At 36.6% G+C, this 13,716-nt stretch overlaps 1 protein-coding gene across 1 annotated transcript; it reads left to right on the forward strand.

Annotated features, from left to right (window-relative positions):
- Positions 1–12,222: 12,222 nt before the first annotated feature.
- LOC102716716 (chlorophyll a-b binding protein of LHCII type 1-like) lies at positions 12,223–13,241 on the forward strand. The gene has a single exon (XM_015841174.2). It carries the CDS (start codon positions 12,282–12,284, stop codon positions 13,071–13,073), a length of 792 nt encoding a protein of 263 aa, XP_015696660.1. The 5' UTR covers positions 12,223–12,281; the 3' UTR covers positions 13,074–13,241.
- The last annotated feature ends 475 nt before the right edge of the window (positions 13,242–13,716 follow it).

Consider the following 13,716-nt stretch of genomic DNA (forward strand, 5'->3'; position numbering starts at 1 on the left):
ATAATTGTTCTAGTTTCATATGATATACTCGGACTATGATATCAGGTCTATCATTAGGTTGTTCGTCTGGTGAGATTATCATAGTAATTTCAGGCCATTTGGGGTTGCATGTAAAGGCTATAAACAAATGTGGAGGCTCATATACACAACATATTGCTATACCATCGTAATAGTTTTGCATTACATATCGTTTAGAACCAACATGGCTTGATGGCATTAGTACTCTCTTTCCTATTTGGTTTCCTTCTGTTAAACCTTTCTGAATGGCATCAAATATTCCTTGTAAATGTTCAGCCCTCAATTTATCTTGGTTCCTAGCTATAAACATTAGTCTAGCTTCATCTTGCATTGCACGGGCATCAACAATTGCTTGTTTTGATAATCTTGCATAACATAAATAGGGATTTGGTTGATCTGGTCGATAATGAACATGGTATTTATAGTACTCATGTAATGTAACTGTTGATCTTGTTTTACTGGTTTGTTTGTGTTATTATCATAATATGGTATGCCAAGTTGAAAACCTCTTTCTCCGTAAGGAAATAATAGAGGATATTGTAGTGCCATGTAAGCTGGATGGAATATAGATATTCGTTGTAATCCTTTATATTTATTTTGTATTATGATATCTCTTTTATGATTCTCTAAATTTAATTCTCCAACTACTAAAATTGCTAAGTCTTCCAGATGTGGCATTTCATATTGTATTGGAACACCTTTATTTGCTCCTATAATTCGAATACTAAAATCAACCCCTTTACGTTCTTCAAATAGATCTCGAGCTCAGCGAAATGTTTTTACTGATGGATTATATTCATCAAGCATTTTAATAAGTTTTTCTACTATATATGGATTAACATCTGCATTTTCTATTTCTTCATCATTTAATGCTCGTATTCTATTTTCAATTTTGTTTTTAGTATCAAAAATATATAATTCAGCAAATTTTGGAATTTTATCTGGCTTCGGCAATAGGCTTCCGATACGGTGATGTATCTGTCCATTTACGTGGAATACGTGTGGGCCATTACCATTACTTATGGTTTTACCTATTGTACCACCCATTGAAGTAAAGGCAAAAAGCTATTATATTGTCTAATCTTTTGCATGAAATCTTTTTTATTATTTAGTAATTAGTAATATATCAAGTATTGCTGGTGGTTTTTGAATGGTGGCATTTTAATTTTACCTTTTTTACAGCAGCTAGTATATGTAATTTCACTTTTTCTGTTTTTTGTTTCTTTTTTATTTCTTTCTAGAAACCAGAATATAGCATTATAGTGTCTACATTTATATTCCGGCTGACTTATATATGATCTATTTTCATATGATTGTTTTAGATACTGAATATTTTCTGGGTTAAATGACACCATGCCATGAAAAGATGATAAATATGAATATCTAAGGTCTGTTTTTAATGTTTTTACGTTGGCAATATTTTCTATGTAATTCAAAATGTTTTTTCCCTTGTTTCTACCTTTTGTTATTATGGATTTTATATCTATGTTTTTTTCGTAACATGGCTCTTTAACTGGTATTTTTTTCCATTTATTTTTATTGGTATTTCTAATAGATCTTTTTTATTACAACATTCAGATTTTTCTTCTTGGTTTATTTTTTGTTTTTTATTTTTGTTATTTGTATTTATTATATCGTATTTTCTCTTTTTTTTCTCTTATTATTTGTAATCGCATGTATCTTCTTTTTCTGCATTCTAATTTGTCATATTCTGGTATGTCTATTGTATCTCGCTTTCTCTTTAATGGCATATTTAATTAATGCTATAGTTTATAACAGGAAAACAAATTGGTTAATATAACATGCTAATAATTAATGGTAATAAATAAATTGCATATATTTGTACTGTACTTTATTTGTGTATTACAATAATAAACAGGGAATATAATAATATATTATAATAGTAGTTCATACAATTTGATTGTACAATAATAAATAGTAGATACATACACATAATACAGTCACTTAATGTTTACTGCAAACTTATATGATTATTGAGATCTTTTTTTTCTGCAAATTATGATAAGTAGTATTTTTTATTTTTTTATATTTCAGATTGGTTATAATTTTTAATTGAAATTTAATGTATTTGTAGTTACAAGCATACATAAAAAAAAAAGCACATATAGACAGCTGACATACATTCAACACACCCAGCATAATATGATTATAGTTCATTGGCAAATACAATATAAATTTTATGAATGAATAGTGTAAATATTGGCTAGTCAGTATATTTGCCTTGATGTATTATCTGCCTTCTATGGGTTCTTCCTTATTATATGCCCTTTTTCTTATTCTTTCCTGTAAAATAGATATCATACACAAAAATTTTAATATTAATACTATTTGAAATAAGATGTACTGCCTAGCCTGAATGTAGGACTGCTTTGTGCACTGCCTAATCATATTTTAAGAATGTAAGCTACTATTGTACATATAAATGTGTAATGTGTATATACATGGTTTGCATCTCATATGCTAGAGAATACATTTTTTTTACTATGATTTCACATAACCAGATCAGGGAGGAGGCCGGCTCGGCCGGCGCACGGTGGCAACCACGGCGAGCTGCGGCCGAGCCCTATTGGCGACGGCGTACGTCCGCAAGCGGCGCGGCTACACGGCAGCACCTGAGGAATGCACATGCAAGTATAATATTTTACATTGAAACTAACTGTGTTGTTATCATATTACCTTGATTTAAATCTGGTTACTTTGTAACTTGTAAGGTTGAACTTCTTGGATCTGCTAACGCTTTGCCGGACCAGATGGATTTCACATTTAGGAAAAGGCAGATTGAAGGGGATGGTTATGGATATAGGTGAGTGGAGATGGTGTTTGATGAGAATGGCGGTGGAGTTCGTGAGTGCTACTGCCCTGGTGCTGGAGAGCGATTTCTGCTGTCTTTCTGAAGAAGGCGATGCGACCAATCTCTGCTGGTGAGGGCTGACGCCGATATTTGTATATGCTGAGCGGCGGTGAATCAGGAATGGTCTCGGCTTGTAACAACTATTTTATACATTTTGTCGGTTCGGAGCGTTCCGCTGCTCAGGGAATGCAGCGAACACATTGTTAGCTTCAACCGAAGTAGCAAGGAACGATGTCTGAGTACGCAAGGAAAGCTGAAATTTGGAAGAGCGACGTGGACCAATTAGATTGCATAAAAACGTCCAAGATTCGAGTTGTATTGTCCCATTTTTTCTGAAATGGTTATGATTATGTGGCTGGATTGCTAGAATCTTCTGCAGAGACCTGTACTCTGAATTACTAGTTAACTGCTTTTTTAAATATAAACCATAGATGTATTGTCCTTGTCCCTGAAGTATAGTCCCATGCTTTCTTGTCATAAATTCTATCTCTGATGTCCCTGTCCTCTGTATGATGCTAGTACATTTTTTGTATCTTGAGTTCTTGACAGGAAGTTAAATATTGGTGATTAACCTTATATAAAAACTGCCTTTAACAGGAGATTCAAGGTCCCTTCCTGGAGGCGATGGATATGCATGGCTGGAGGAGTGTGAACCACCAGACAATTTTCATCTTGTTGGGTCAAATTATATGGGTCCAAGAATTGTGGACAATTGAACTTATACACGCTTGCGAGAATACCTTGGTTTCTTGCAGCTCATGATGTAACTTTATTTGGTGTAAATACATCGCTGGGGAAAAGGGGGCCTCCTTTGATCATAACTAGTCAACTGTTTATCGTCACTTTAAGCTGGAGGACCTAAATTTCTTTATTATGTGGAGGCGATGGATATAGCTCATGATGTAACTTTATTATGTGGACTAATTTGAGATGATATGGTTGACATGGTAACATGTGGACCAATTCTGTGATATTTTGGACTTGTAACATGTGATATTTTGGACTTGTAACATGTGGACCAATTCTGTGATATTTTGGACTTGTAACATGTGGAATTACATGATAAAGTTTGATATGATATGCTATATGTAGCTGTTGTTAAATTTGTATCCAATTTCTAATATAACTCTGTCAAATTTTTCAAACAAATTAAAAGTTTTTAAACATGATTTTAATTAATAGTATATTGCTTTTGTATGTTTTTATGATTTAGAACGAATGGTAACAACACCAATGACTGAAAAACAAGTATAAAAATGATATTCTCGTGAAAGGGTAAAATAGTCCTTTAACATATCATTTAACACCGTTAGTCCTTTCATCCAAAGTAGGGGCAACCAGTTCGTTCAATTTAAAAAAGCAATGGCAAAAACAAAAACCCTAAAAAGAAAGGGTAAAATTAGTATTAGAACCTGAAACAGAGGCAAGAATGAAATTGCCTCTAAACTTATCGGACACCTGTCAAACAAGAGAAATTCGCGATTATACCATTTCCAACATCTGGTTTCGCCAAAATATATTTCTAACATGGAATACGTTAAAATATCATCTCCAACATGAATCACACTAAAATGTCATCCTAATCACTCACCTGCTTTATCATGGTATATTTTTTAATATAGATTAATCTCTCTATAGCCCTATAAAAAACAAATTTAACCCTCACATCTTAACTTTTTTAGATATTACTATGTATTGACTAGGTTTCTCTTTTATACAAGGCATCACAATAGTTAAAAAAAAAACTACAGGCTGTGGCGTCCTTGCTGCGTGGGGTCGTCGTTGGGAGAGATGAAAGAGGAGGAATGAGACAGAATAGATCGAGAACGAAAGAACAGAACAGATCGATCTGGATCGATCTTCCTTGAATGAAAATTGAACAAGGGTACTTTGGTCTTTTGGCATGATTGGAAGTGCTAAACTAATTAAATTGAAAAAAAAACGTCACAAGGCCAAAGGAGAAAATATAGAGTGATTATGTGGTATTTTAGCATATTTTGTATTCGGGATGGTATTTTGATGAAACTGGATATTGGGAGTAGTATAATCGTAAATGTCTCATCAAACAACTAACATAGGCCCTTTTTTTTGGAGTCGAGGACTTTTTCTTCATTGGCAAAAAGAACAAAATTATGTAACCCAAAATATTATTACTTTCAATTTAGAATTTTAAACCGGGGTTATCTTAAAAAAAAATTTAAGTCCGAAAACTACCCTCAAGACCATGTCATTCTAGGGCTCACCTACCTTCTTGAACTAATTCTCACATGTTTCTATTTGTCCATAGGCCCAATCGTTAGTCATCGCTAGAAACGCATCGTGCGTAGTGTTGTAGATTACATATTATATAATGTGCTCATGGCAACTGGTGTTATCATTGAGTTTGCTCGTTGTAGGGCAGGGAGAGGGATAGCAACAATCCATGGTAGACAACATGATCGGAACGAGAGTGCTGCCATCATGGAAAATAGTTCCAATGGCTTGAGCTCTTGGGTACTGGATTCAATAGTCCAGTAGTTGAAGAGGGGAGAGGCAAACAATGACCATGCAACAAAGGAGAGGCAGCGCAGATGAAGGTGACAATGTCGGCAAGCTCTTGGCTGCCATTTCCTTCGTATGGGTGCCCCACACCACGCCACTTCATGTGGAGCCGTGGAGGCAGAGGCACTTGCCGACCCATCCCACGCTGGCTAGCCACACGAAGCCTAGCCCTCGAGCACCTTCGTACGTCATTGCCATTGTCACTTAGTCACCCACTGTTGTTGCTGCTACCGGCCTACTTCATGCCACATGCTACTCCCAGTGCACATCTGAGTGTACACAGAGAGAGGTTATTTTGTTCCTCTTTCTATTTGGTCTCCATTGGTTTTTTTAGCCTCATGGCTCAGATAGTCCTACATAGAAGCCCATCAAAACTAAGGTTAAATAGGATCCATATCATTATAAATTTGTCTATTTTGAAATGTACAAACATAAACTGACTATATATTTTTTTGGTATATAAACATAGAATGATATAAAACATATATTATGTACTAGAGATTACTGTGTGTCAACGATCTGGATCGACAGTAATACTACGGGGTGGCTAACAAGGCACAAAGATCAACGGTTAACTAGAGACACGTAGTTATCCAAGTTCAGGCTATCGGTATCCAAGATAACACCCTACTCCTGTTTGACAATTGTATTTGATGGTGAACAAGTCAACTATGAGAAAGCTGATCTGAATATGGCGTGCCCCTTAGGAGGAGCCTATGTCCCCCTTATATAGTGAGAAACGGGGTAACAGATAAAGACATAATATGATAAGATCGAGGCTTACCCAGCCAGATACGGTCGAGTCCAGTAATCTCAGCATGTAATTCGGATATTACCAAACTTCTAACCAACCTAGTATAATAAGATAATATTGTCCTTTCTTGTTTGGTACACGTTTTCTATAAGAATACGTATAGGTTAAGGATGCGTCATGTATGAGTATCCCACGCTGTGAAGATTAGTAGATTTAACCATTAAAATAACTTGACCTCCAGGGAAAACAATAGATTTAATCATATTTCTTAGAACTTGCTAAATCAGACACCTGAAACCATGCTGAATATTGAGAAAATAGAGGAGAAAAGAGGATAGCCAAGATCATGAGATGACAAGGTGCCAACTGAATCAGACAACCGATTTGATGGAGCAGCGGAAGCCCAAGCGGACGACGACTCTGCTCCTGCTTCTTATGCTCAGGTGCAGAGAGAAAACACAAGGAAAGCATCCGACACAGCAGGAGCAAGGCCAAAGGCGATCCTGACGAGTAAGAAACTCTAGTCGTACTATTCCCGGGCTACCCCCTGCTACGGGGGGTGGAATCGTAAAAGTTCAAAGGCCAGGACTAAGCTGATATAGTCTTAATTATTTTTAAAATTCGTGTTATAATTTTGCATAATTTTAAGGAAATTGTGGATCTAGACCTAGGGCTCAAGACATAGCTACACTAGGGCTAGTTTTACAGAGTGCTGGTGCAATGGCCACCCCGCTTGACGTTGTCATATAGGATAGAATTTGACCCATTTTAAACTAGGGATCTAAACAAGAATATCTAGATTCATAGTCTTATAATGGGTCATAGTCCTATAGACTTGGAACAAAAAACTAAAGATCTTGTTTGTTTTTATTCTGTTAGCTTAATCGGTGGATAAGAGTAAAAAAGATATAGGAGTTAATTTCGGTTCGTTGGGACTTACTTTCTATATGCTACGGGTGATCTCGAGGGGGTGATTGTTTGCCTTTTTTATAAAAATGTCAAATGTCATATTTACAAAGAAAAAATTATTTATGAATAAAAATTTTATACATGTATTCATAGCAACCTAAAAGCCAAGGTTGAAAAATAAACTTCGGTAAAAAAACCCCCTAAAACCAACTTCAAATTTAAGTTTGAGAAATTAAATTTGGCTATAAGGATGAATAAAAGCGAAAAGATAGGGTTGCATGTACTCTTAAAAGTGAAGTATAGATTACCATCTGAAATAAACAATGCCGCGTGCTTTAAGTTTATTTTTCTGTTTCTATTAGCAAGACGAAATGTTGTGTTCTCTCGTTTTTATGATTATCTCGTGAGGAATCGGTGCTTGTACTAGTGTATTACGCATGCTTCTTGCTGATGTGTGCGAATGACCAGTATCAGGTGGCATCTGGCATCATTAGTGTACCCACAGTCTCGATCAGAGTGATTTTGAAGTTGTGGAAACGGTGTTATAGTTTTACAAATCAAATTGAGGTTAAACAAATCATATATTCCATCCTAGTGCAAAGGAAAGAAATGTATATACGTCATCCAACAATTATTTTACAATCAATTCTTTCATATTTTTAAACAAAATAACATAGTGCATTGTTTACAACATAGACTAAAAGAAAAGGTAATTTCCCAAACATAAAATATCCAAGAGAATTTCAATATAATAATGTCTTTGTATTTTAATACGATGTCATTGACTTTTAGAAACATATTTGATCATTCATCTTATTCACTTTTTAAAAAAATATATAAAATATGAGTTATAATTAAAGGACATTTAGTAACAAATTCGATCACAATAAAATAAATAATAATTACGGAGATAGATTTTCATAACTCGATTGGATATCGAGTGCTTTCTTACGTGTCACCTAAATAGCTATAAAATAAATTACAAAAAAAGTAAAAGATAAATTAATATAAGATATATCACTCCATAAATATGTAAGTTCAAATTCAAATGTTATAAAAAAACAAATTAAATTGAAAATAGTATATGCACCATCAAAGTTAAATTTGCTGTTTTTTTACAGCTTATAAAAAGTTGGATTTGAACTTACATATTTGTGAAGTGATATTAATCTATCTTGTTATTTTTTAAAAAAAACATTATGACTATTTAGAAAGGGAGTTAATATCTAACCAAATGATGAAAATACTTTCTTAATAATTACATATTTTTAAATAAGACAAAGATGGTGAAATATGTGCCAAAAACTTAATAATGTTCTCTATTAAAATACGATGGGAGGAACAAACGGAGTATCCCTGCAACGACCAACAGAACCGTGAGTCAAATCGGTCAATCATAGCAGTAGAATCAGATATTCATTAGAGCATGTTTTTCCTAAGAAAGGATCTTTCTTTATCATTGGGCTATTATAAACTGGTTTGGCCGAATCTCAAATTACTTGGGATTAAATCTCAAGTTGGCCCAACTGCCCGTATTTACCTTACAATTTTCTAAGACGTATCACACGTGTCTGCTATTGGCCTTCAACCTTGTTCGCAAATAAATATAGTTTTATTTCAAATCGCATCCTTTATAACCACCCTGATGACCAGTCATATTTGAAAAATCCATGGTAATCACCAACTTTTAAGCTTGTTCACAGAAGCCACAGCTTCGGACATCACGCATAAGGGCTTGACCATCCATTATGACACAAAACATAGAATTTAAATCATGAAATGCCATTGGGCTGTTCGATAGAGGGTGATTTGCCGAATAAAGATGATTCAAAGTGCAGTTCATTCTTTTTTTTACTGGGTGAATTTAGGACAAAGGACCAAATAGAAAGGAAAAAAATACATCCTTCATCATATATATGAAAACGACACCTTGACACCTAGACCAGCGTTCATGAAACCAGTGGAGACACACCACAGCGATTGTCGTGACGCAAAACCACGATAATCGTGCCCCGCCGAGCAGAGGCTTTGAAGGTCTTCGCGGTAAGATAAACCCTAACCTAGAGTCCTCTGGTATAAGGTCATTCAACCGAGAATTCATGACAATTATGTATGCATCATCGAAATACTGGCAATAGAGATAGAAAGTAGAAAATAAGCACTGCCACAAGCTTGTTAAACACACGAGTCTTTCATGTATTTTATAAGAATTAGTTGAATTCTTGTTTACTTCATTAAAATATTGTATTGCACTCTAAATATGGGTTTGAAGGCGGTTGATTCGATGCTTAATAGTGAAATCAGAATGTAACATTGCAACTTAACATTAATGCAGTGATAATAGGATAGCAGTGATTATTTATCATTATGGCGTTTAGATAATTCATTAATTAATACAATAGGCCATTGAATTTTACAAATAAACCTTATGCCCAATGCTGACAGCGAAGCTCACTGTTTGGGAGTGTTTACACTCGGAACAAAATCACTATTTGGGCCTATGGTATATTGGCATTGCCCCAAAAAAATTAGAGAACACAAGAATGTTTGATGCTTTCAGCTCCAACACTCAAAGTCTCCTTTCGGTGATTTGTAGGTTCCCTAATTTATCTCAAATTTTGACGACGCCACATGGCCCAATCAATAGGAAGTAAAATTGCCAAATTGAAAACGATTGATATCATTAGTTTAGTTGAAGTTAAGAAAGCATAATGCCACGAGTACGAGAGCATGGAGATAAGCCCCTGCTCCTCTCAATTATGGTCTCAATTTTAAGAACCGTGTTGTTCTATTTATAAAAATTTGAGTTAACTTTGCCTTAGAATAGTTTTCTCGTTACAAAGAAACGATTCTCTTGAAGATGTATTCACTATTTTCCACTTGGCGCTTTAGCAGTGTTGGGTAGCCAGTGTTCCAACGGCAACTAGCAACGCCTTCCATTCGTTACGCTGTTGCAACTGTTATAGCCCAGAATTTAAAATTTTATGATTATTTTTTATTATAGTTTGTTTAATAGTTTTTACTTTTGAGTCGCAACGAACAACTTTACTCATAAATTATTTTACATTTACAAAAAACTAGTATTGTGGCCGCGCAAATTACGTGGCTAACATCGTTATAAATTATATCTATAGGGTCTCTTATCTAGATAATGATTACTTTTTAATTGTTTAATTCGAATTTAAATTTTTCTAAATTATATTTTTACATGAAACCACATTTACCTGTGAATTTTATTTTATAATTCAAATTTTAGATTCTTTTAAATTGTATTTATAAATTGACCCTTTCTCTTAATTTTTCATATTTTTAACCGAAATTTTAGATCTTTCCAAATTGTATTTATAGATATCCGACCGCGTTCAGCAGACCAACTACTAACCCCAAATTCTCTCGTTTGCCGTGCACACGCTTTCTGACCTGTTAAACATTGTATTTTCTTGCAAAAAAATTCTACAGAAAAGTTACTTTAAAAATTATATTAATCTAATTTATATTAATCTATTACTGTGTCTTCTGTAACGGATAACTTACCCTTATACTACTCATGACGACCACAGCCGGAGTCTACCCTCAATATCAATTATTTTAAAATTTTTAATCTATGTTTGCATTTTATTTCTGAACTGTATTTACACCTGGACTCGTTTTATTTTTTTTCCTTTTTTAATTCTGAAATTGTATTTCTAAACGTAGCATATCTTTTCTTTTTTATCTTCAAATAATTGACAGTGTTATTTGCCACTGAACTGAATTTCCATGACTTCTCGTTAATCCGTAAAAGGAAAAGTTAGATAGTAATATTATATCTTGAAAACTGAATCATATTTGTATAGTATGTCCGACTCTTAAGATATAAAATCCTAATCAACAACTAATCCAGCGGTAGTGTACCAATTAACTTTAAATCCGGATCAAGCGGTCTGATCTTTTCTCTTATAGCAAATATTTGCCAGATTGATCTTTCCTCTTATTTTTATTCTATTAATCTTTTCTCTTATTTTTCTTTGACTAATTTTAGAATTTCTAGCATATAAATATATTAGGTCCTTGTCCAATTCCACACAGCACATGATTTTTTTTCTTTTTTTTCTCTTATTTCACATATTTTTTAAAAAATAAATCCTAGTCCGATTCCACCTGCGTACGCAGTACTCCCTCCGTTTCATAGTATAAGATGTTTGACTTTTTTTTGTTGTAATGTTTGACAATTTGTCTTATTCAACAAATTACGGAAATATCATTTATTTTGCTTGTGACTTACTATTATCAATAGAACTTTATGCATGATTTTATTTTTTATATTTGTACTAAATTTTGAATGAGGCGAATGGTCAAACGTTGCAAATAAAAAAGTCAAACATCTCACATTATGAAACGGAGGTATTAATTTTTTTTCTTCTTTACTGTTATTTTTCCATGGTTGTATAAAACTGTGTACGTAGTTTTCCTTTAAAAAAAACTTCCTAATCCGATTCCACTTAAAGAAAATGACGTTCTTTCTTCAGGAATTGTCCGATCCAAAAAAAATCGTTTTTATCCAAAAAAAATTTTAAAGTTGTCCGATCCAAAAAAAAGTCTCACTTTCTTTTTTTAAGGAGTTGTCCGATCCCAAAAAAAACAATCGTTTTATCAAAAAGATCACGTTCTTTTTTATACTAGTCCGATAAAAAATACAACTTTTTTTCTTTTATTTTTCCTTCGATTAATATAGGATTTTCTAGTACGTGAAGGTAAACATGATGACTCTACTTTATATATATATATTAGATTGTATGTTTGATTTTGATATTCATGTAAAAACCAGCTCAAGGGTTAGAACGTTCGAGAAACTTAACCCAACCAACCGAAAAAAAAATCTCGCACAAGCCAGTCTCGCTCTCGGTGGCTGGCTGACACTTGTCCACGCGCCCAAATCAAACGCGCGCGCCGCAACAAAACCTGCGCCATCTCGCCCTACTACGCGAGAGGTTCATGGCCATGGCGGCGCCACATCGGAGACCCTATCCTCCCCGCCTCACGCCCGCGCGCCAATGGCGAGCCGCCTTAAGATTTCCCCAGATAAGGACTCCATCGCCGCGCGCCACTCCCTTCCCGCGCTATTTAAAACCATCTCCCCGCGCGCTTCCACCACACACACACCCACTGGTCGAACACGTACGTACGTGCTCGCTCATCGTCGGTGCAATGGCCGCTGCCACCATGGCGCTCTCCTCCCCGGTGATGGCCGGCACCCGCGCGGCGTCCTCGCTCTTCGGCGAGGCCCGCATCACGATGCGCAAGGGTACCGCCGCCAAGCCCAAGGTGGCCGCCTCGGGCAGCCCGTGGTACGGCGCCGACCGCGTGCTCTACCTCGGCCCGCTGTCCGGCGAGCCGCCGAGCTACCTCACCGGCGAGTTCCCCGGCGACTACGGCTGGGACACCGCCGGGCTGTCGGCCGACCCGGAGACGTTCGCCAAGAACCGGGAGCTGGAGGTCATCCACTGCCGGTGGGCCATGCTCGGCGCGCTCGGCTGCGTCTTCCCGGAGCTGCTCGCCCGCAACGGCGTCAAGTTCGGCGAGGCCGTCTGGTTCAAGGCCGGCTCCCAGATCTTCAGCGAGGGCGGCCTCGACTACCTCGGCAACCCTAGCCTCATCCACGCGCAGAGCATCCTCGCCATCTGGGCGGTCCAGGTCGTCCTCATGGGCGCCGTCGAGGGCTACCGCATCGCCGGCGGCCCGCTCGGCGAGGTCGTCGACCCGCTCTACCCGGGCGGCAGCTTCGACCCGCTCGGCCTCGCCGACGACCCCGAGGCGTTCGCGGAGCTCAAGGTGAAGGAGATCAAGAACGGCCGCCTCGCCATGTTCTCCATGTTCGGCTTCTTCGTCCAGGCCATCGTCACCGGCAAGGGCCCCCTGGAGAACCTCGCCGACCACCTCGCCGACCCGGTGAACAACAACGCCTGGGCCTACGCCACCAACTTCGTTCCCGGCAAGTGAGGAAGAAGCTAGCCTAGCTCTAGTAGTTCTTGGCGTGCGTCTGTGCTGTTCTTGCAACCATCGAACTGGCCAGCCACTTCTTCATTGTCTTTGACGATGTTGATCGAGTTGGTGTTGTACACTAAAGTGATGTTTTTGCAATAACGATTTTAATTATTCGTTCCCAATTGCTAGAATAGCTTTCTGTTGTCTCTGAATTCTATTTAGTAAAGGTAGCTGGAGATGAACAATTATCCTCGTCTATTCGACCAAAAGCTTAGATTAAGGCTCCATCGTTTCGTTTTTTAGAGAAAAAAGTGGGGATACTGAAATGCTAGGTACGTCGTTGCACGGGTGGACACAACCATATCATTTATATAAATCAAAATTTAAATTTAAATTTCTTGTTAGTTTTTTGTTGTAGTATATTTTTTAATCTTTACTTTTATATCACTAAGACATACCATATCGTAAAATGAGCAAAAAGTGATTCATATTATCTCTCTATATAGACTATTTTACCATCATGAAAGTATGTATTAAAAAAAAAGAAATAGTATTGAGTTACCTTTAACTGTATGGATTACATATATGAATTAAAATACATCACCTCTCTTCTCTCTTCTCTCTCTACTATATAACGAGAGAACTATGATTATTGGAC

The sequence above is a fragment of the Oryza brachyantha genome, chromosome 9 (genome assembly GCF_000231095.2).
Source record: "Oryza brachyantha chromosome 9, ObraRS2, whole genome shotgun sequence".
NCBI classification, from domain to species: domain Eukaryota; kingdom Viridiplantae; phylum Streptophyta; class Magnoliopsida; order Poales; family Poaceae; genus Oryza; species Oryza brachyantha.

Coding starts and splice junctions, on each gene's coding strand:
- LOC102716716 (XM_015841174.2), top strand. CDS start 12,282: ATGGCCGCTGCCACCATGGCGCTCTCCTCCCCGGTGATGGCCGGCACC.